Source organism: Denticeps clupeoides, chromosome 5, assembly GCF_900700375.1.
Source record: "Denticeps clupeoides chromosome 5, fDenClu1.1, whole genome shotgun sequence".
NCBI lineage: Eukaryota > Metazoa > Chordata > Actinopteri > Clupeiformes > Denticipitidae > Denticeps > Denticeps clupeoides.
The window spans coordinates 13,169,662-13,189,667 of NC_041711.1; the positions used below are offsets into that span (position 1 = coordinate 13,169,662).

A 20,006-nucleotide genomic window follows, 5' to 3' on the forward strand; every position below is an offset into this window, starting at 1 on the left:
GGTGAATTACGCGTGAATTCTTTATCGTAACGTTGATCGGTGGATCGTCAGCTGTCGAAATTAATTTGCTGGAAAAATAATAAAATGATCGATCTTGAGATCGCAAGCCATCAAGCGAAGGACTTTTATTTTTAAACATGGTTAGCTAAGTAGCTAAACTGCTAAGTTCAGTCCTTTTATTAGCTGACAGCCACCGCTCTGCTGTGTTGAAGTGTGTTTTTTTTTTTTCTATCTTCTGGCGTTGTTGGACGTGATGGACCAGGTAAGATCGTTTGACTGGTGTGGGCGTTTGTAACTTGACCCTGCTGCGTGGAGCTGCAGGGTACTGGTGGGGTGTTCAGGTATTACACTAGCACCACATGCAGTCTGAACTCTGGTGCTAGGTTTGCGTGGGAAATAGTTCTGTGAGAAGAAATGGACCTGCATTCTGTGCATCAGTTCAGGGACAGGACTTATGTGTATTTGTGGACGTACAGCCAGTTTCAGGTAGACCAGATGCAGATGTCTGATAATGTAATGCTTTCGGTGCGTCACATTTCCTCCTTGGCTTCTTTCTGTCCTTCTTTCCTTGCAGCTTGAACAGGCAGAGTGGGATGCTGTTAACAGGCTCCTGCAGCACCATGGCTTCAGGCCTGTGGAGTTCGCAGATCCGGTTGGAAACAAGAACCTTGCAGGTACTGAAAGTAACACTTCTATGCAATCTTTTTAAATGTTGTGTCAGTCATTCATTCATAATCTCTCCTATGGGATGCACCAAATTACTAAATGAATTCTGCCTTTTGCTCAGATCTGGTTTTGCTGGAGAAGAAAGCAGCCTGTGACATCAGAGCAATGCTGAAGACAATGCTGACCGACTCTGACAGGAGACAGGCTCTGATACAGGAGCTTATACAGTCCAGCAGCCAGCTCAAGTAAATAATTCTAATTTCTCACCCAAAATATCTCTGTGCTGTAGTCGTCAAGCGTCTTGCCTATTAAAGCTTCAGATAAAAGGTGACGCTGAAAGCTTTTGTGACTGGTGTTGAGAAAATGAAGCATTTAGGTCACTTGTTTGTTTTTTATGATTAAATTCAGATTAAATTTTTTTTATTCTTTTCGAAACTGAAAAAGACACTACTTGGGTTACTTTAAATGGCAGTTTTGATAACAAGGACATCTTTCATCTCTCATCTTCACATCTGCTCAATAATGCAAACCCTTGGAGCCCTTTCTCTCTGCTGACCAGCTGGTGACATCTGATCATGCAAGGGGACTTGTGGGTGGGTGGGCTCCCAGAATGCACCTTAGACTGATTTGACTGCCAAGAGTCTTCTTTATCTCATTGCAAGCTGTTCTGGTAATTGGGTGCAGTGTGGATTTAATTTACTGTGTGCTGCTTGGTCTTTTATCTTTTTAAAATAGGGAAATGTGGAAATATATATTTTTTGTTGTTAATATATATTCATATGCTGCATTTACTGCCCCAGCTCTCGTCCTTTATTTAAAATCTCAACCATACAACAATATCACTGTCTAGCTGGAATTGGTAGTCTGGTGGCTTGCTGTTGAACAAAAACTAGTTACTGGAACATTCATGGGAAATCACACAGCTTGAACATCGGCTTATCTGATGTGGCAGCATTAGTGCTGCTTTTTAGTCTTGCTTACTTTAACCATTACATGATTTACATGACCACAAATAATTAAAATTCCACTGAAAGAGACAGGAGTAGTATTTGCTGTAATGGTGGCTTCGTATCATCGTCTACAGGGAGGAGGTCCAGCAGCACCAGGCTCGAGCTGCACGTCAGTCTCAGAGGGCCACAGAGTTGGAGGGAATTCTGGAAAGTGTCAAGGGCAAAGTCCAGGACCTGGAGGACCGTTACATTAGCAAAGCAGCGCAGCATCACAGTCAGTTTCAGCAGCTTCAGCAGGACCATCTGGAAGCTGAGGTTGTGACTAATATTTTTTAATAGTGTACACTATTTTTTGCAAAATTGTCTGAATCTAGCCAAAGATGCATGCTAAATGAAAAGTGTAGTAAACAATATTACAGAAGCAACCAAAAATTCTAATAGGACTGTTTTAGACTTCGTTTGTTAACCCCCCAGTAAGTAGTTCTGGTACAATCTAAATCTTTTGTGTATTATCTGCATAGGACTGGTTATGTAGGTTTTTGGGATAATCTTTATTTCAGTCCAATAGTAATAAAAAAGGTAAACACACCAGCTCTTTCTGGATAAGATCAGACTTTTGAAAATAAGCATACATACTTTAGATTTTATACAAGCTGGATGTAGACTCAGTACATGTGTACACGTTTCCAGAAGCGGTGTCAAGCTCTGGAGCTAAAGCTGTTGCAGGAGCAGGATGTGGTTTCACAGCTGCAGAGGAAGATTTACTTTACAGTCAAAGAAGAAGAACAGAGGTCGGCCCGGCAGAACCAGGCTTTTGTGCAGATCCATAAGCGATCGGCCCGGCATGACTCCCCCATAGACCAACAGTGAGTGTCAACCTCTTTAGAGAACTGAAGCTGCTTTTCCTCTTATTAACACTTCAGAAAATTCAGTACAATTATTTTTCTTTATTCAGGATTCTGGATGTCATCGATTTCTATGAGAGCCAAATGCAGCAGCTGCGTAGTCAACTGATGTAAGAATTTGAATATATATTCTGCATTTATAGAAGTGTAATTTTATAAGTGTCTTTAAATGAGACGAGTCCATAACCACGCAGGTGCCAGAAGGGTGAGGCTGAAGAGAACGGATCCTTGGGTGCCCCACAGGGCAGGAAATGCTGGGATAAAAGCTGCATTGAGCCTCCATTAAACTACAAAACCCTACTTAAGGTCTTGGTTATTATATAACATAGTTGGGCTGGGTGATTGGTCAATACACGATTATGTATTCGTTATGAAAATTGGTAAATGCGAATTCATATTTAGTATAAACACCCAGGTATGAATCTGTTGTTTATGTATGTGTTCCATAACTATTAAACTATATGATCATCATTACGTGAAAAGATCAATACCACCTTTTTTTTTTAGTTTATTTGTTTATTTGTGTAGTTTATTTATGTGTTTATTTTCTGGTGAATATTGATATATAGTATTGTATTCAATCAGTCACACTTAATATTCATACAAATAAAATAACCTGTCCTTTCAGTCTTACCAAGAACAACTGAAAGAGACCAAAGCTCAGAAGGAAGAGCTACGAGGGGAGATCGAGCGCTTGAAAACAGATTTGGAGTCGAGGTAACTGTTGACAACCAGTTCACGTTTCTAGATGGTGTATTGACCCTCTGTACTTCTCTAGATGTTTCAACAGATCTTTTCAGCATGACTTTTATTGGTGTTTCAGACCCACAGTGAAAGAGCTAAAATCGTACAAGCACCAGCTGAGGAGGATGGACCGAATCCTCCACCAGAGTAACCTCAAGTAGGATCCAGTAGAAGGTTTATTCCACACAAATCCAGTAATGATCTGAGAGAACACAACATTCATTGGTCTCTTGGCACCCTTAGGTCCACCCATGCGAAACCTGTGGATGTTAAAAAGGGGAATACCGCAGAGCTGGAGAATCTCAACCACATGCAGGCCTCCATCTGCCGTGCCCACCTCCGGGTCTGTATGCAGGGCGGCTTGGGTCCGTTTTCAAACAGCTGCTGCCAATTCATCTGACAGAACCACTGTGTGGTTTTTCAGAATGCTTGTCTCGAGTTGGACGTCCAGGATGTGGATCAACTGGTGCCGGCTCTGAATTCTCAAGCCCTAAGAGCAGATGCTGCTCTACACTTTGAGAAGGTGGAGTGAAAGTGAAATGTTGTCCTTGTGATACTCTGCACAGCACATGATGAAACCCATCACCCTTAGTAGTGGGCAGCCATGATAAGCACCCAGGGAACAGTGTGTGGGGACCGTACCTTGCTCAAGGGGACCTCAATGGCACCTTGGCAGATGGGGGGTTTGAACCCACCACCTTTCAAATTTGAGTCTGCTTTTTTACCTTATTAGGTCACCACTTCACCACTCCGCTGGGTGGTGCCATGCTGTTAAGAACTTATCATATAATACTTCAGGAAGGTTGTAGGTAAAATAATACTGCTCTTCTTTAATTGGCAGATACTTATTGATGTCAACACCCTCCTGAACAGTCCCAGGGTTCCCCTTCATCCCCTCAGACAGAGACGCCCACAACAACCTGCAAACCTGCCTGTGCAGGAGGAACAATTTTCAGCTGTCCTGCCCACGCTGGAAGTCTGGGCCGAGCAGCTGGGCTTTCTGAAGGTGAGGATCACGTTGTCTGCCAGGCCTGATGAGACTCCTAATGGTCTCATTGTCCCTTCTGTGGTGTTTGATTTTATCAGGACCTCCACCGTGCTTTGAACAAACTGGTGCAGAGACTTTTGCCATGGCAGCCGGTAGGTGATAACAACAGCTCTGGTGATGGGATGAGGGTGGAAGATCTGATGCTCATGGTGGACACACTACTGGAGGAGACCTCACCTGGAGATAAGGTAAAATCAATGTGCTGATTGTTTACCTGATGTGACAAAACACAAGGGTGCAATACAGTAGCAGCATGTCCTCAGTGTCCTTGTGAAAATGAAGTCAAGTGAACCTTGCAGGTTGAAAGTAAATGAATAGAAACTCCATAAATCATCACTGTCTAGAACAGCAGCAAGTCTGTAATTTAATCTGAGTACAAATTACCTTTGTATTTCCAAGAGTATTTTCCTCATGATTATATGATCTCATTTTGAAATTCAGCAACTGTGGAGTTGCTGAAGATTCTATCAGACTAGATTAGTCAGTGGACATAGTGGTGGCACAACAAAAGTGCAATTTTACATTTGCAGGTGGTAATATATGCAGTATATATGGTGCAACAGGTAACATAGCATCTCCTTCACCTTCATCTACTTAACATAGCGCTTAACCGCCAGGTTCTTCGGAGTCCTACTAAGAACAGTCTGCAGTCCATGGTGTCGCACTTCCAGAATTTGTTTGATGTTCCCTCGCTGACTGGGATTTATCCACGTATGAACGAGGTCTACACCCGCCTGGGTGAGATGACCAATGCCATGAGGAATCTCAGGGACGTGCTTGAGCTTGGTTTGTGGACATAACATATTCATTTTGCACCATAAACAGATCAAAAATTAAGACTATTGTTTGAACATTCCTCATATGTGGGTCTTGGATCTATTAAATGCTACATTTTGCACAGATTTGTGCAATTGTTACCCACAAATGTATAATCTAGCTTTGATTGAATGCAATTTACTAGATGCCCGGGCCCCTCCCAGTGAAGTGGTGAACTGCGTGGCAAGAGTAGTTTCCCCCACAGAGACCTTCACGGCTCGACTGTTACATGAACTACTGGAAAGCGGCGATATTGACAGGTACTGCCCCACTTTCCTGGTACTGGTTTCATGCTGCCCTCTACTGGCTACAGTATAGAAGGGTAAAGCTGAATTGTGGATGTGTGTGTATGTATTGAGCAGCATAATTTCAAGACTGAGGGAGCACAAGGAGTTTTTTCCTGCATTCCATTCTTTAGTCCTGGAGCTGATGAGGAATCTTGGTAAGACTAATTTTTAATGTTTGATGTTATACTATGTACTGTGGGGAACTGGATGTGTTCAGTACAAGAGGCTGAGTCCAGCATGGATAGTGGTGATATAAATATGTATTTTGTCATGTAAGAGAAATAGCCATGTCTCATACGTGGTTTCAGATGTCCAGCGCATTGATGAGATCCTGCCTGCAGTGAGAGCTCTGCAATCAAGAGTTCAGTGATGATGGTGCTTAGCTACTGCTGCCGAGTCTGAGAACAAACACCATGTATTGTGTGAGAGTGTGTGTTTTTATTTATTTATAAGTAAATGGAATTTAGATATTCTGAAGTGGTTTATTTCTTGAACAGTCAAAGGTTGTAACTTCTATTGATGAGCGACAACATGAAAATGATAGATTTAATGATAGATTTTATTGTGGCTTTTCAATCATATAGTCCCTCCTACACAGGTTAGATAAATAGCAAAAAAAAAAAAAAAACACTGTATAAAATGCTTCATGTGGATACAATATATATAAAGTAATTCTTCAGGAAGTAGAGACACCACACAGACAGCACCGGTAACAATAGAATTTCCTTAACATCCATTAGTGCTGAAATGGTCAACATCAACATGATTCCTAAAGCAGCATACATTGCGCCAGATGTCTCGTCTTTCCTCATTAGCAAGTGTTAAAATACTTTACTGTAGTATAAAATATGTAAGGCACTTTCAAACGGGTGTCAGTGTTCTGGAGGACTGACTCAATTTGTTGCATAGTGCTAACAATGCAATATATTCACAGCCGTTAGAGCAGGAACCACCGACTCCCACACTGAAACAGAACTAGTGTTCTCAAAACCACTGATATGCTGTAAGATCGCTTTTAAATGCACCCGCAGTTCAGCTGCGACAGTAAAATCGTGTTTTTAAAAAATAGGGGTGGGGGGGTGGAATCGCACATTCAGGTAAGAGAGGACATGCAAAGTAACGAGAGGTATAAAATTAAATGGAAATATAATACATAGTGATTGTGAACAGGATTATAATTATTTCTACGGAATAAAATTCTGGCAGTATTCATGGGCACTTGGCCCTTCTGGGCAGTGATTGGATGCTCAGAGGATGAAAGCTGGAATTGGAGATAATGAGCATACTAGTGCAGCTAGAGGGGCAGTAACTGAAAGAGTCAAGAATAAAAGTAAAAAAAAAAAAAAAAGGTTCACTATGATCTACCCTTAAAAAGATGATAGTGGCCAATGGTAGTCACTCTTTCAGTGCTCTTCACATGAATCCAGCGCTACGAAGAAAAAAGGAAGATCATTTCAATCTTTAAGCTAATTATGAAATTAGGTCTAAGCAAAAGCCAAAGTGACAACTGAGCTCTTCAAAAAAATTGCATAGATTTTGATGTGAAATAAAATAATAAAATGGTTATTCATTACAATCATTTTCATTCCTTGTACCCTGATCAAAAACTTCCCTCTGCCATACAGGCTTCTGGAACATTTTTGGTTTTGACCTTCCACACAACACCATGGTTGCATGGTAATGTTTCACCAATGTATTGTCTTAAACTCACACAACACACAGAAAATGAACACTGAGAAGGTTGGAACACTGAGAATAAAATACTGCCATGTACTGGTGAACTGTTTGGGGCGACAGCTGCTTACTTTTTGCGGTCCTTGTCCTTTTTGAGATTGGCATTGGTGTTGAAAGACTGTCCCTGGAGCAGCTCAGCAGCTGCCTTCTTCTTGTTGAAGGTGTTGATCTCCTCCTCCAGGCTCCTCCTCTTCTCATCCAGCTTGGTCTTCTCGTCCTGATGTAGCCGCTTCAGCTGCTCAAACTTCCCTTGAAGCTACAGACGGGGGAGAGGGGGTCTTCCTCACTCACTCATTCTACAATGCTTCAACAGCATCCGTTTTACCTCTGGTCAGCCTAATCGAGCACTGGTAGAGCTCACTAAACCCTGATTTCATTTGTTCAAAAATCGAGAAAATTAACATTATGGTTTCATTTCATGAGCAGTATAGCAGAGTGTTGGTTTCCAACACTCCTGCTATCTTTAACTGCAAAAATCACCACAGATAATTCCATTTTGTAAGAAAACTCTGATAGGCACCATGAGGTGTGTGTGTGTGTGTGTGTGTGCATGTGCGTTGGGGGGCACCGAACCTCTCTCTCAGCCTCCTTCAGTTCGGTTTCCTTCTCCTTCACACGCTGGACAAACATCTGCCGCATCTCCTCCTCTCTGCGTTGGAGTTCACCCAGAAACTCCTGCCGTTTGGCTTCATACGTCTCCTGCAGACTGGACATGCGCACACACACACACAGACACTCTCACTCACATAGATACTGTATACCCCAACAATACCTTACTCTGTCATACATGGGTAATAATCACTATGTTCCTTCTTTTTTTTTTTAGGTTACCATTTATAATAGTCATCTTAAATGTTTTATGCACCATACTTGATTTTTTCATAAGATGAAAACTGACTAAATGTGTCTTTCCCTGTAGCTTTATTATTACATATCTGCTTATTTTCTGATGGTGACTGAGTTGTACCTGACAGGCTTGCTCTCAGGGTCTGTGTCTTTAAAGCCCATTTCCTCCAGTTTGCAGCGCCGGTACAGCTCGTAGTGGCGTGTGTGCGTCTGCTCCCGCAAGTCCTCCATGTTCACACAGATCAGCATTTCCCTCAGCTTCACAAAGTCACAGTGGTTCTCGTTTTCCACTGAAGAGGCACAAATCAATCCCACAAACTGATCCCACAATGTCAACTGAAAATAAGGTGAGGTTTCATCCGATGGTCCATACCTTGCACCACACCCCAGGGGTACTGTCGGGCCTTCACCATTTTGTTCCCGATCTTCACTTCCTCTGTGCTCCCGACCACAGCAAAGGGCAGATGACCCTGACAGCAGGAAAAAAAAACTTGTTTCTTTATATGACCATTTCATACAGAAGACAAACACGAAGCAGCCTGATAAATCTCCTTACATTCATGGCCGTGTTGATCTTGGAAACGGTCTCGTCGTCCACTGGGAACTGATAGATCTGGACGCCATTACTGACAAGCTCGCTCATGATTTTGATCTTGAACTTGTGTAGCTCACTCTTAGAGATGGTGTCTGCTTTGGCTATCACCGGAATTATGTTGACCTTTAACAGAATTAACAGACACACATTTACCTGCTGCCTTTCATTAAATTCTGCTACCTTTATAATAAGATGTAACACAGGCTGATTTTGCTATATATAATGACCAAAAATGGCATCATGAATTCAGTTATAATTGGCCTCTAACAAAAAAAAGTCTGAACGCAGGCATGACGCCAAAGTTCAGCCCATGGTGAGGCAACATGAAGCTGCTACTATTTCAGACATGTTCAGTCCTGAGACGCCACACTCATGAAGCAGGAAATGCCCACTTAAAGTCACAGCAAAACTAGATGGTTTTGGAAAAGCTCCAAATCTAGGAAAGGTTGCAGTTTCATGTGTATTTCACGAATAAATGTACCAAATGGAACATTTGGTACTTGCAACAATATGCAAAGGTCACATTCTGGCACCTTGACCTCCAGTCGAATTACAGTCTGCAAGTCGAGATGATATGGGGGTCAACATCTGGATAGATTTTTTTTTTTTTTTTTGAGTAGTAGACCTTGCATACAAGCACCCACCACCCCACCCAAAACACTCAATGTCCCTGTTAATGTGCCTGTAGTGTCAAAAATGGTACCACAATTAAATCAGGACACTGATGTTTGAGTGACTAACTGTCCACGCGTAGATATATTGCAGGTCAGTGGTGGCCTAGTGGTTAAGGAACCGGCCCCGTAATCAGAAGGTTGCCGGTTCGAATCCCGATCTGCCAAGATACCACTGAGGTGCCACTGTGCAAAGCACCGTCCCCACATACTGCTCCCCAGGCGCCTGTCATGGTGCACACACAGGGTGATAAGTTAAATGCAGAGGACAAATTTCACTCTGTGCACTGTGTGCTGTGCTGCTGTGTATCACGTGTGACAATCACTTCCCTTTCACTTCACTTATTTAAATGTTTGCACAACAGTATCAATACTAGGCATATTAAACCAACCTTGCTGTCCAACTTCTTCATTGTCACCAGGTCAAGGGACTTGAGGGAATGACCAGACGGAGCGATGAAATACAGACAGGCGTGGATGCGCGAGTCATGGTAGTTATGCAGCGAGCGCTTGATCTTCAGCTCCTCCTGCAGGTAGGACTCAAACTGCGTGTCAATGTAGTCCACAATGTGCTGGTAACTGCAATTATGGACATCGCACAATCATCACACTATACAAAAAGAACAAAACTGCACCTGAGAAATAATAAAGACCTCATTATTTTAAATACATGTGTGGCAAAATTAAATGGTTAATGCTTGCCTTTCTTGTTTATTCATTTGGTCTCCAAATCCGACTGTGTTGACGATGGTCAGCTTTAGCCGAACGTTGCTCTCCTGTAGGTCATAGGTCTGCGCCCGCAATTTCACTTTTGGCTCAAAGTGAGACGACTCAAAGTTCTCAAAGTTAGTGTTGAATAGCGTGTCCATCAGGGTAGACTTTCCGATCCCAGTTTCACCTACGCAGTGTTCAGAAAAGAAGGAGTTAGTCCATCTGATCTAAGCCTATAATCAGTTTTGTCCACAATGAACACAGCTATGATGTAAGAAACCGGAGCTCTGTTCCTTGAATCTAAATGTTACCTTCTGCCTCTGGGTGTTGACATTAACCAGATATTTTCAGAACAACTACACTCAGAGAAAAATACAGCTAAGAGAATGTTACGAAAATGCTGTGAAAACGTTCCACAATATGTTTTATGGCACATTAAAGCATACCAATACACAGGATATTGAAGCAGAAGCCCTGGTTGGTAGACTTGTTAACCAGTTGGTCTGGTAAGCTGTCAAAGCCAACATGACCGGACAAAGAGAGAGGTCGGGCATTTTTGTCCTGTTTAAAAAAAAAAATTAAAAATACATTGTCAATAGCAGAACAAAAAGTATATAGTAGCCAAGTAGCCAAATACATCAATATAATTCATTAAAATAGAATTAGGTCATGTGGGTACATTCAGGAAAACATATCTGTGTGTGGGTGTGTATGCATAAATAAATATATCATGAATTACATAATATTTGATAATAGTTTATAATGGCTCAGGCCCTAAACAACTCCAAACCCAGAATAACATTTTTATAAATGAATTCAACAGACTGGACTAAGACATCCTAGGACATTGTTAGGTGATCATGATAATTTTACTGATGTAGCAAGAAAAATATCCTTTTTTTTTTTTACATGAATTACATTTTAATATTAAAATATTCAATATTACTTCCATCATATTCGAGTGTTTTTTAATCATTAGTTCGATTCTTCTTCGCCAGAAAGGCGCGATGGGTGAATATTTGGACAAGCGACACCTCTGTGAAAAGTTTCCCGATAAGCTAAGTCTCAACAGGCAACCCACTTTACAAAAGAGACTTTACGTTCTGAAAGGACACCCTCCAAATGAATGTGTGAACTCACCACTTGGCGCGCAACTTCCGATGAACTCATAATGATAATTTCAGGATTTATTTCAGTGAAACCTTTACTTAAATGAACTCCCGAATTCCAACTGGCTAACTAACGAATCAAAGTTTGGGCACTTTTGCAACCACGAATGGAATGCGGTTCTTCCCCTTGTTAGGGAGTACTATGGGTGACAACGTTGCCCGGTATCAATTATACAAAGCTCCGGTCAATGTATAATAACCCTATATCAGCTTCATCGTGTGTAAAGATAACTGTATAATATGTGTCTATCTCATTACAAATGGGGTTTAGAGAGTTTTACTCAATTACCTTTAATAAAACATGTACACACACCCCTACAAATAAAATGAGCGCGTCCAGGGCAGTTCCGGAAGCGTTTCCGCCTTGCGTCTTTGAAACCGCTGTCATTTTGGCTCCGTTGCCGCCCAGGATCCCCGGGGCTTGAGCCAACATGGCGTCCTTATGAAAACAGCTTCACGTCGAGTCGGTTGCTAGGGGGCGGGGCAAGATGTCTACTTATGCGGTCGGCCTCACGGCAGCTCGCCAGTCAGCAGGCGGCACCTGGAGACGCGCGGGACGGGATGCTGTTTACTAGTCTACAGTTAATGTGCACTTTAGTAAACTAAAGGGTTTTTCTGGACCATAGGCTGGTTACACGATGGCGACCGAGTGCAGTCAGCAGGCGGTCCTGCGCTACATCACGGACCGGGGAGGGAGGGTGACGAACGTGGACCTGGTGGAGCACTTCAGACCATTCCTCTCGGCCGAGCGCAACACTCGAGCCCAGGCGAGGGAAGCCTTCAAGACCTATGTGGACGGCGTGGCCTTCGTGAGGGTGGAGAGCGGCCTCAAATACGTGTGTCTGAAGAAGAAGTTCAGGGTGGCGGGCGAGGGTGGAGCTGCACAAATCACGGCGGAGGCAGAACCAGAAATTCCGCCTGCTTCAGGTTGCGAAACTGGCGGCGAGCGACGAGCCCAGGCGGATACGGGAGCAGACTGTGCCCTTTCTGGATCTCCCTCGGACATGGGGAACGTGGCCGTGATCGAGGCGTCCCCAGAACTCCGGCTCGACGGGGACCTGCCACCCGCGGAGGTCCCGCCGGAGGACGCGAACACGCCCCGAGGGAGCAGGAAGACCTTCGTCGAGCTGATGATGAACAGCTCGGCCCTTCTCTCGGCGCGCAACAAGGACTCCCGGAGCGACGGCGAGTCGCTGTCGTCCTCCGGCGCGGCGGCCCTGGACCCCGTGGAGCACGAGTGGATGATGTGCGCCGCGGACGGCCAGTGGGAGAGCCTCCGCCGCCTCCTCGCCCGCGACCCCGGCCTGGTCCTGAAGCGGGACTTCGTCACCGGCTTCACCTGCCTGCACTGGGCCGCCAAGCTCGGCCGCCAGGAGCTGCTGGTGCTGCTGGTCACCTTCGCCACGCGGCGCGGCGTGGCCGTCGACGTGAACGCGCGCTCCGCCGCGGGCTACACGCCGCTGCACCTGGCGGCCATGCACGGCCACGTGGAGGTGGTGAAGCTGCTGGTGGGCGCGTACGACGCCGACGTGGAGGCCCGTGACTACAGCGGGAAGAAGGCGTGCCAGTATCTGCCCGTGGGCGCGGCCGAGGCCGTAGTGGACATCGCGGGGGGCCGCTGCGGCTCGGACGCGGGGGGCGCGGCGGGCGGCGACGGCGGCCGGTGGAGGATCAACCTGAAGCCGCTCAAGCTGCTCGGCCACGGGGAGGAGGACGCGTGCGACGGGGCGCTGAGGAGGAAGACCTCCCTGAGCAAGATGAAGCCCAGACTCAACAAGATCCGCTTCAGGACGCAGATCGTCCACAGCGTGTCCTTCAGCGAGCCCGAGCTGGGGGGACGAGCGGCCCCGAAGAGCCCCCTGAGGTCGAGACCAGTGTCCAACCTGTTTGGTTGAGGAGGAGCTTGATCATCTCACTGTCAGCAGCAGAATTTTGGAATTCGCAGAAAAGTGTACTTTTAGATCTATGTTTCCGAAGCTTCGTAACCAGAGAACTGGTCGCTTGTTTTTACTAAATCCGCGATCAGGTCCATCTGTTGCAGAAGATGAGCAGCACGGTGACTTTCTGGGACCAGTCTCCTGGGACAGCGGGGTCAGAAGGCTGCTTTTATTGCTTTTATTTAGCCAGTCAGAATAAGAAACACGAATGTGATCAATGCTGGAAAATAGTTACTACACAGAAACAGTCCCACGTATAAGTATGGCGGAACGGTTCAGCCCTTCTGTCATTTCACCATCATCATCATCTTCGGGCTGATGACATCAGGGAACTACTGAATGGTGACACTAACCCCTTTTCTCCTGTTAATTAGTGTGATTGGTACAAATGATAATAATCAGCAGTTGCAGTGTGTATGTATGTGTTATTAACCTCCTGTGACACTTGAGCGCCAAGGCGTGGCTCCCTTTAAAAAAAAAAAAAGTTTTGCCAGGCTTTACTTTTGGACATTTCCCGACATGTCTCAGGTCGGCTCATGGCTCTGTTTGGTGCTGCGTCCACAAGCCTCAACTTTCCAGTGCTGCACAACCATACGGTTTCATGAACAAATTTTTTACACAGATTTTGCTATTCATAGACGTCACCAATACACCCATCACCCACCCACTGCTGAAAACAATGCCCTGTTAGCGGTGCTGTCAATAGTGGCTGCTCTGCTCTGGGGGGATTTGTGTTAGTGTGTGTGTGTGTGTGTGTGTGTGTGTGTGTGTTTGAGTACAGCAAATACAGCAAACGCAGTCCTGTTCATACAACAGGAGAAACAAACCAATGCAGTCACAAATCCACATGCACAACACTGTCTGTTCAACACACTCTTCTGGAATTCTCCTCCAACTTATTTATTCTTTCCCTCTAATTTATTTCTTTAAGAAGCCTTTCGCAAAGGCTATAGTTTTTCCTGCACTTTAATTTGAAGCACGCGTTCTGTTGGATTGCACATATTATACTTGTTCTTACCTCCACTGCATGTGTGTATTATGCTGGGATGCTCACCCTAAAAGCTGCTGGAATTTATAGGCTGGAACCTGAAAACCTAAATCTAAATTTTGTACTAGATTGTATTTGTGTTGCTGAAGCAACTTTTGGTACGAGAGGGCCTTGAAGGTGATAACTAGACCTGTGACCTCTGTGAAATAAAATCACACCAAGTACTTTACTCATTTGGGTTGATTGTATTTTTACTTTCATTTTTATATCTGAATGGAGAATGTGTGAAATAAATGTTGGTACGTGTTAAATCGTCCAGAGGTAGGGCATCTCAATCACCAAAACAACATTTAAGTTCCTCTTCTGTGTTTCAGTAATAATTACACACCAACAAAAGAGCAAGAGACAGATGACTAGCAAACAGTCCCTATGTTCCCAAATCCATTTACGTTCTTGATGTGACATTAGCCAGCATTCCCCATGCGTTGTGTGTCATTTCGCACCTAAAACAAACCCAAAATGTCTCTCTTAAGGACTGAAAATAAGTTCTTGTGGTCCACCACGTTGCCAAAAACCGCCAGCCGACTTGGTACCGAAGGCAATCATGAGTTAAATATTGAAGTTAGGTCCAAGGCTTGTTTTTTCTGAGTCACAAAAGAAACTCCACCCATGAGCATGGAGCATGGAACTACTGACACATACATTTCACATATATATATGGCATTCAGTAGGCGCACTTATACAGAGCGACTTACAGGCCCACTAGGCCCCTACCACTCCACCACTGGGAAATAAAAGAGAACAAACGTGCCACAAACACGCCCTAAACATGCTGCCTGTTGGGCAGAGTGGATGTGCCCGACGCCAGAGACACAGATCGTCATTAATCAGTCTAATCCGCGTCACTCGCTTAATGACTGAACCCACATGGTCTCTGTGCTTTTGATTCTCAGGAAATGAGACAGGCCCTGACACTTGGCTTGTCATTAGGGAGCACTGATTCATAATTCTGAATAGGTGAATGTGATGGTGAACTAAGCCTCGAACCAGAAGAAAAGTTTAATAAACAAAAAAAACAGAGCAGTGACTTTTACATTTACTGTCATTTGTATTGAAACAAGATATTTTAGTGTTTTTTTTTTTTTTAAGGGTTTATTATAAAGATCCATCCCTGCTATTCAGGTCTGCAGCACAACCGAAAAAACATTGGTAATGGGGTCAGTTCAAGGACAGCAAGGAGCTAGGATAATGTGGTCAAAAAAAAGTCCTAGCCTTTTTGGACCAAAGAAGTTAGTTTGCCAACAAGTTTTCAACAGCCAAAAAATAAAATAAAACTATGAAAAAATTAAAAACTATGAATGTGTTTTTACCCTCCATGGTGAAAGGGTTCAAGGCAAAAAAAAACAAGTCGCTAAAACCAGGCTTGCCATTATGTGCACAGCTGCAGTTTAAATGAAACCAAATCTGAAATATCATATCTTCATAATGTCTGGATTTTTTTTCTAAATGAGTTGGTTGGATGCTTTGTTATAAATTAACAATGAACAAAGCAGAGCACTTGTAGGGAACTCGGCACAGAAGGACCCCAGTCATCTCACATTCTCATGGGAAAACCGCTGACGTGGGAAATGTGAGGAGTCATCAGGCCTTGGCCTCTGTACCTCCCTCCACGTTTGTTTTATGTCCACAGACTGATAATCTTGTGTGCGTCCAGCCAGCACAGTTGTGCTGATAACGATCCGTGTTGGGAGCAACAGAACAAACGGAACCATCTCGTTTCACCTTGAATGACTTGATAAACGGATCCTGAAAATGACGCACATTACAGTATGTGGCTTCGCATTGGTTTGGACCTCTGACACAGTCCCATTGAGCAGATGAATGCTAAATTTACCTACACTTGAACTGAATCATGAAACCGTGCATCTGACACGTGTAATTATGCCAAGGCATCATCGGCTCAGAGTGGTCAGCCGGGCTTAAGGGGATTTGCAGACACCTGCTCTTTCTTTTCCTTTACTAAAGAAACCACTACTTACTAATTCTCACTTACAACAGAGATCATTTAGAACCACTTCAGTGATATTCCAGGTTTTTTTCACTACCTGTTTTCTTTGTCAATTAAGATCCAGGTAATGTTTCTATCCACTGGGTGGCGCTATTTGCTCAAACTTGTCTATTTTTAACCAATTTCAATACTGAACACAAAACTCAGAAATAGCACTGTGGTTCTGATCACGTGACTAAAATAATAACAATAATAACTTTTATTATTAATAGGGATGTGTAGTATTATTGCACATTGTTAATTTCTGTGTTATTATACTCCCCTTGATTGTATTGAGTTTTCAAACGTTGCTGATGACTTTCCATCCTTTCCATCTAACAACTGGCATCTAGTGTTTATGGTGAATTGCTGACGCACTTTCCATCTGGGTTTAATCTCCTTGATATAACACATCAGGTTCAGATAGATTTTCAACCCCACAAACAATATAGTAATAATAATTATTACTAACAGTAATAACAATAATACAAATAACACATTTTATTTGTACCACACTTTACATTTGACACAAATTCTAAAATGCTACAGGGTAAAAACATAAATAAATAAAAGTCACTAAATCCGCTGCAAATTACTATAACCACACCGAAGTCCGGAGGGTGTTCCTCAGATGAGGGGCAGCAGCACAGAAAGCCCGGTCACCCATGGTGTTGAGCTTAGTCAGGCAGGTGGGGGGTAAGAGTAGGTTGTGGGATGCAGTGTGGAGGGACCTTATAGAAATAAGTGGGTTGAGTTATTCCTTCAAACAGGGTGGAGCAGGCCCATGAATGGCTGACATTAGATTCAATTCTTGCAGAGACGGGGAGCCAATGAAGTGAGGGTAGGATAGTTGTGATGTGTAGATATTTCCATATTCTCATATAGTGATGCTATACAACACACTGAAACGGGTCAAGTGCTCATTATCTGCATTTATTCAGAGAGGACTGTTTCCTGTCTCAGAAGCAAAGAGCTTCAGCAGGCAGATCTTCTTTGATTTCTTTCTGTGTTTATTTCTTTCTCATTTTGCACACTCCGCCCACATGAAACAACATGTAAGGTTAATGCCATTTTGCATTTTGTAGCTTGTGCACTTCACAGTGTCTCTCTCACATCTGCAAAAACTCATCTTGACTTGTAACAGCTTCACAAAATGAATCTCCAAATCCATAATTGCAGGTTAATAAGTGTGTAACGTTTCATTTGCGCCAGGCCAGTGCCAGCTGTCACTGCTAAGACTCTCAGGGCAGCGTGCCCAGCTGCCAGTGCTGGGCGGGTGAGGGTCGAATGCTCTGGGTTGGCATGGGTTATTGTTGTGGAGGTCCCAAAAGCACAGTGTCATTTCAGCGGTCTCTGGCACCGGCTGCTACCTCAGCGCTATGCCCTGCTGGCACGCCATGGGCCCTTGCTGGCAAATCCCCCTGAATCATCAGCACACTCTAAACCCCCTTTGTGTCCAGGATTTAACTGTGCCCATTGATGAACACCTGGTCCATGCCCTCAGCAGTGCCCCAGCCTGTCCAATCACCTGATGCCCAACACACACCACTTGCTGCGCTGGAGTCTGGAATTATCGGGGAGTTTCATGATAGGGTGAGAAAGAAAGAATACCCTGGTTTTGACATTCACTCACATCCTTTGATGGAATTATGAATTGGTGTTCTCATGACACCATAATACATATTTCTTATAATCTAGTTCAACTGAGCACCTCTATGAGTGAAGGTTAGAGGTGGTAGGGTGGTAGTAGCCTAGTGGGTAACACACTCGCCTATGAACCAGAAGACCCAGGTTCAAATCCCACTTACTACCATTGTGTCCCTGAGCTTGCTCCAGGGGGACTGTCCCTGTAACTACTGATTGTAAGTCGCTCTGGATAAGGGCGTCTGATAAATGCTGTAAATGTAGAACACAGAGGGCATGTAGGTAAGCCATATATAATGTTTTATTGTCATGATCAGCATCATTATTAATATTATCAGTTGATAAGATCTAAAGAAGAGAAGCACATCTAAAACTCCTGCACCCGTCGGAGGGATCCCACAGTGGGGTGCAGGGCACTCCAGTCAGTGAAGCGTCTGTAGTCTCCCCTTTCCAGCAGGTATTGGCGCCCCCGATAGTTGGGCTGTTCGTAGAAGACCCAGGCGCCATCCAGGACCTTGCAGGAGTGGATCTCGCGGAAGCGGTCAAGAAGGGATGGGTTGTCCTCAGAGAAATCCATCATCTGGCCCATGAAATCTGGCCGCTCAAAGATGCGGATACGAAATATACCGGAGGTCTAGAGCACAAGGGAAGCTGTTGGAGTTATGCTGCCTGTTTCTAATTGCAAACTAAATATCAACATCGGTTAATAAAGTGAAGTGATTGTCACATGTGATACACAGCAGCACAGCACACGGTGCACACAGTGAAATTTGTCCTCTGCATTTATCCCATCACCCTGAGTGAGCAGTGGGCAGCCATGACAGGAGCAGTGTGTGGGGACGGTGCTTTACTCAGTGGCACCTCAGTGGCACCTCAGTGGCGCCTTGGCGGATCGGGATTCGAACCAGCAGGTTGCTGGTTCGAATCCCGATCCGCCAAGGTGCCACTGTTTACAGGGCCGCTTCCTTAACCGCTAGGCCACCACTGCCCCAATATAAATTGTATTATAAATATGATATAAGTACATTAGTTTTTATAATAAATAGCATAATGGGTAACCACTGTCCCAGGTTCAAACCCCACTTACTACCACTGTATCACCGAGCAAGACATTGTAACCCTAATTTGCTCTAGCAGGATTGGCCCTGTAACTACTGATTGTAAGTTACCCCGGGTAAATGGTGTTGGCTTAAAATGCCATTAATGCCACAAAACCATTATTTGCAAAGTTCCCAAGCATCATTGACCAAAACATTGTATGCAAATGTCATGAGGATCTAATCATTTATCATGCTGTGCCAGCTTGTCCCTTGTCTGAAACACATTCAGAGGTCACTATAGCTCATAGATGATAATAAAACTATGGCTTGGCTGCAACTTCTCAAAATGCTTTTCACTGTCATTCTTGAGAAACAGGGATCTGTGGAAACATCTGACTCCCCATGTCACCTCCAATCCTGACTTACATTGCGAATCAGTCTGCAGGAGCGGATGGTGTCATTGAAGCCCATCCAGTGCTGGTACTCTGGGAACTCTCCAAGGGTCAGTATGTACTGGGAGCCGGCATAGTTGGGGCGCTCATACAGCACCCACGCCCCACTCTCCACCCGGATGGAGTTACAGCGGCCAAAATGGGAGCTGAGTTCAGGACAGTCACTGGTGCACTCATAGCAATGGCCCTGAAAGTTCCTGTCCTCATAGAACACAATCTGCAGACAGATGGTTAGAGCATGAGGCCATCTTAAGAGCTAAGACATAAAAAAACAAATCCAAGTCATCCTACCTTCCCCATACGATCCATCTTTCCAAAAAAATGTAAATACAGTTCACCTAACATACACTGTAATGCTTCTAGCAACAGTGTAATTTATATCTAGGACAATGAAATGCATTGGCAGGAGAATCATTGTCATTCAAATCAACTCACCATTAACATCTGCACAATAGCTGATGCTGTGCTTGTCTCAAAATAAATCCCTTTATGTGAAGTTTAATGGCCATTGAATAGAAGCTGACCTGATTCCACCCTGCTCAATTCCAGAAAAGATTTATTTATTTATATCAATTTGCTTCCAGCATTTGGTGGCCATCAACACAAAAGTAATTCCAGCTTAGCAGCGCAGAAAACAGTATGTTTCTTATGAACTTTGGGCTTATCGAAATAAGTTCAAGAGGATCTAGCATCTTTGGTAAGGAAAGTCATGGAAGACCTTGAGAGGGAGAACAATTGTGTTTTGTTAAGCTTAGA

At 44.0% G+C, this 20,006-nt stretch overlaps 4 protein-coding genes across 5 annotated transcripts; 2 read left to right on the forward strand and 2 right to left on the reverse strand.

Moving 5' to 3' along the window:
- Nucleotides 1-225: 225 nt before the first annotated feature.
- cep70 (centrosomal protein 70) lies at nt 226-5,889 on the forward strand. The gene is made up of 17 exons (XM_028980721.1): nt 226-262; nt 575-674; nt 788-911; nt 1,751-1,931; nt 2,307-2,482; nt 2,572-2,631; nt 2,716-2,827; nt 3,150-3,238; nt 3,345-3,422; nt 3,509-3,608; nt 3,690-3,788; nt 4,107-4,271; nt 4,352-4,501; nt 4,931-5,099; nt 5,275-5,389; nt 5,492-5,571; nt 5,725-5,889. The coding sequence occupies exons 1-17, from the start codon at nt 254-256 to the stop codon at nt 5,784-5,786; spliced, it is 1,869 nt and encodes a 622-aa protein (XP_028836554.1). The 5' UTR covers nt 226-253; the 3' UTR covers nt 5,787-5,889.
- Nucleotides 5,890-5,957: 68 nt separating this feature from the next.
- LOC114790557 (septin-11-like) lies at nt 5,958-11,245 on the reverse strand. The gene is made up of 10 exons (XM_028980722.1): nt 11,114-11,245; nt 10,420-10,534; nt 9,965-10,160; nt 9,655-9,841; nt 8,553-8,714; nt 8,370-8,466; nt 8,118-8,286; nt 7,724-7,856; nt 7,222-7,406; nt 5,958-6,845 (listed from the first exon to the last, which is right to left on the reverse strand). The coding sequence occupies exons 1-10, from the start codon at nt 11,141-11,143 to the stop codon at nt 6,830-6,832; spliced, it is 1,290 nt and encodes a 429-aa protein (XP_028836555.1). The 5' UTR covers nt 11,144-11,245; the 3' UTR covers nt 5,958-6,829.
- A 384-nt stretch (nt 11,246-11,629) lies between these two features.
- On the forward strand, nt 11,630-14,296 carry sowahcb (sosondowah ankyrin repeat domain family Cb). The gene has a single exon (XM_028980913.1). The coding sequence runs from the start codon at nt 11,781-11,783 to the stop codon at nt 13,035-13,037; it is 1,257 nt and encodes a 418-aa protein (XP_028836746.1). The 5' UTR covers nt 11,630-11,780; the 3' UTR covers nt 13,038-14,296.
- Nucleotides 14,297-18,041: 3,745 nt separating this feature from the next.
- On the reverse strand, nt 18,042-19,786 carry LOC114790298 (gamma-crystallin M2-like). Of its 2 annotated transcripts, none has more exons than XM_028980249.1 (3): nt 19,686-19,786; nt 19,225-19,467; nt 18,042-18,392 (listed from the first exon to the last, which is right to left on the reverse strand). In XM_028980249.1, exons 1-3 carry the CDS (start codon nt 19,692-19,694, stop codon nt 18,126-18,128), a joined length of 519 nt encoding a protein of 172 aa, XP_028836082.1. In that variant the 5' UTR covers nt 19,695-19,786; the 3' UTR covers nt 18,042-18,125. The 2 variants fall into 2 exon arrangements, with proteins under 2 accessions (XP_028836082.1, XP_028836081.1); XM_028980248.1 differs by lacking the exon at nt 19,686-19,786 and adding an exon at nt 19,542-19,582.
- Between the last annotated feature and the right edge of the window lie 220 nt (nt 19,787-20,006).

Bases quoted from the DNA above. Each gene is read 5' to 3' on its own strand.
- LOC114790298 (XM_028980248.1), bottom strand. The intron at 18,393-19,224 runs GTAAGTCAGGAT...CTTGTGCTCTAG, and splicing joins CCTGCAGACTGATTCGCAAT to ACCTCCGGTATATTTCGTAT.
- sowahcb (XM_028980913.1), top strand. From the start codon at position 11,781: ATGGCGACCGAGTGCAGTCAGCAGGCGGTCCTGCGCTACATCACGGAC.
- cep70 (XM_028980721.1), top strand. The intron at 3,789-4,106 runs GTGGAGTGAAAG...TTTAATTGGCAG, and splicing joins CTGCTCTACACTTTGAGAAG to ATACTTATTGATGTCAACAC. The intron at 4,272-4,351 runs GTGAGGATCACG...TGATTTTATCAG, and splicing joins AGCAGCTGGGCTTTCTGAAG to GACCTCCACCGTGCTTTGAA.
- LOC114790557 (XM_028980722.1), bottom strand. From the start codon at position 11,143: ATGAGTTCATCGGAAGTTGCGCGCCAAGTG. The intron at 10,535-11,113 runs GTGAGTTCACAC...TTTTTTAAACAG, and splicing joins CGGAAGTTGCGCGCCAAGTG to GACAAAAATGCCCGACCTCT. The intron at 7,857-8,117 runs GTACAACTCAGT...GCGCATGTCCAG, and splicing joins CCTGAGAGCAAGCCTGTCAG to TCTGCAGGAGACGTATGAAG.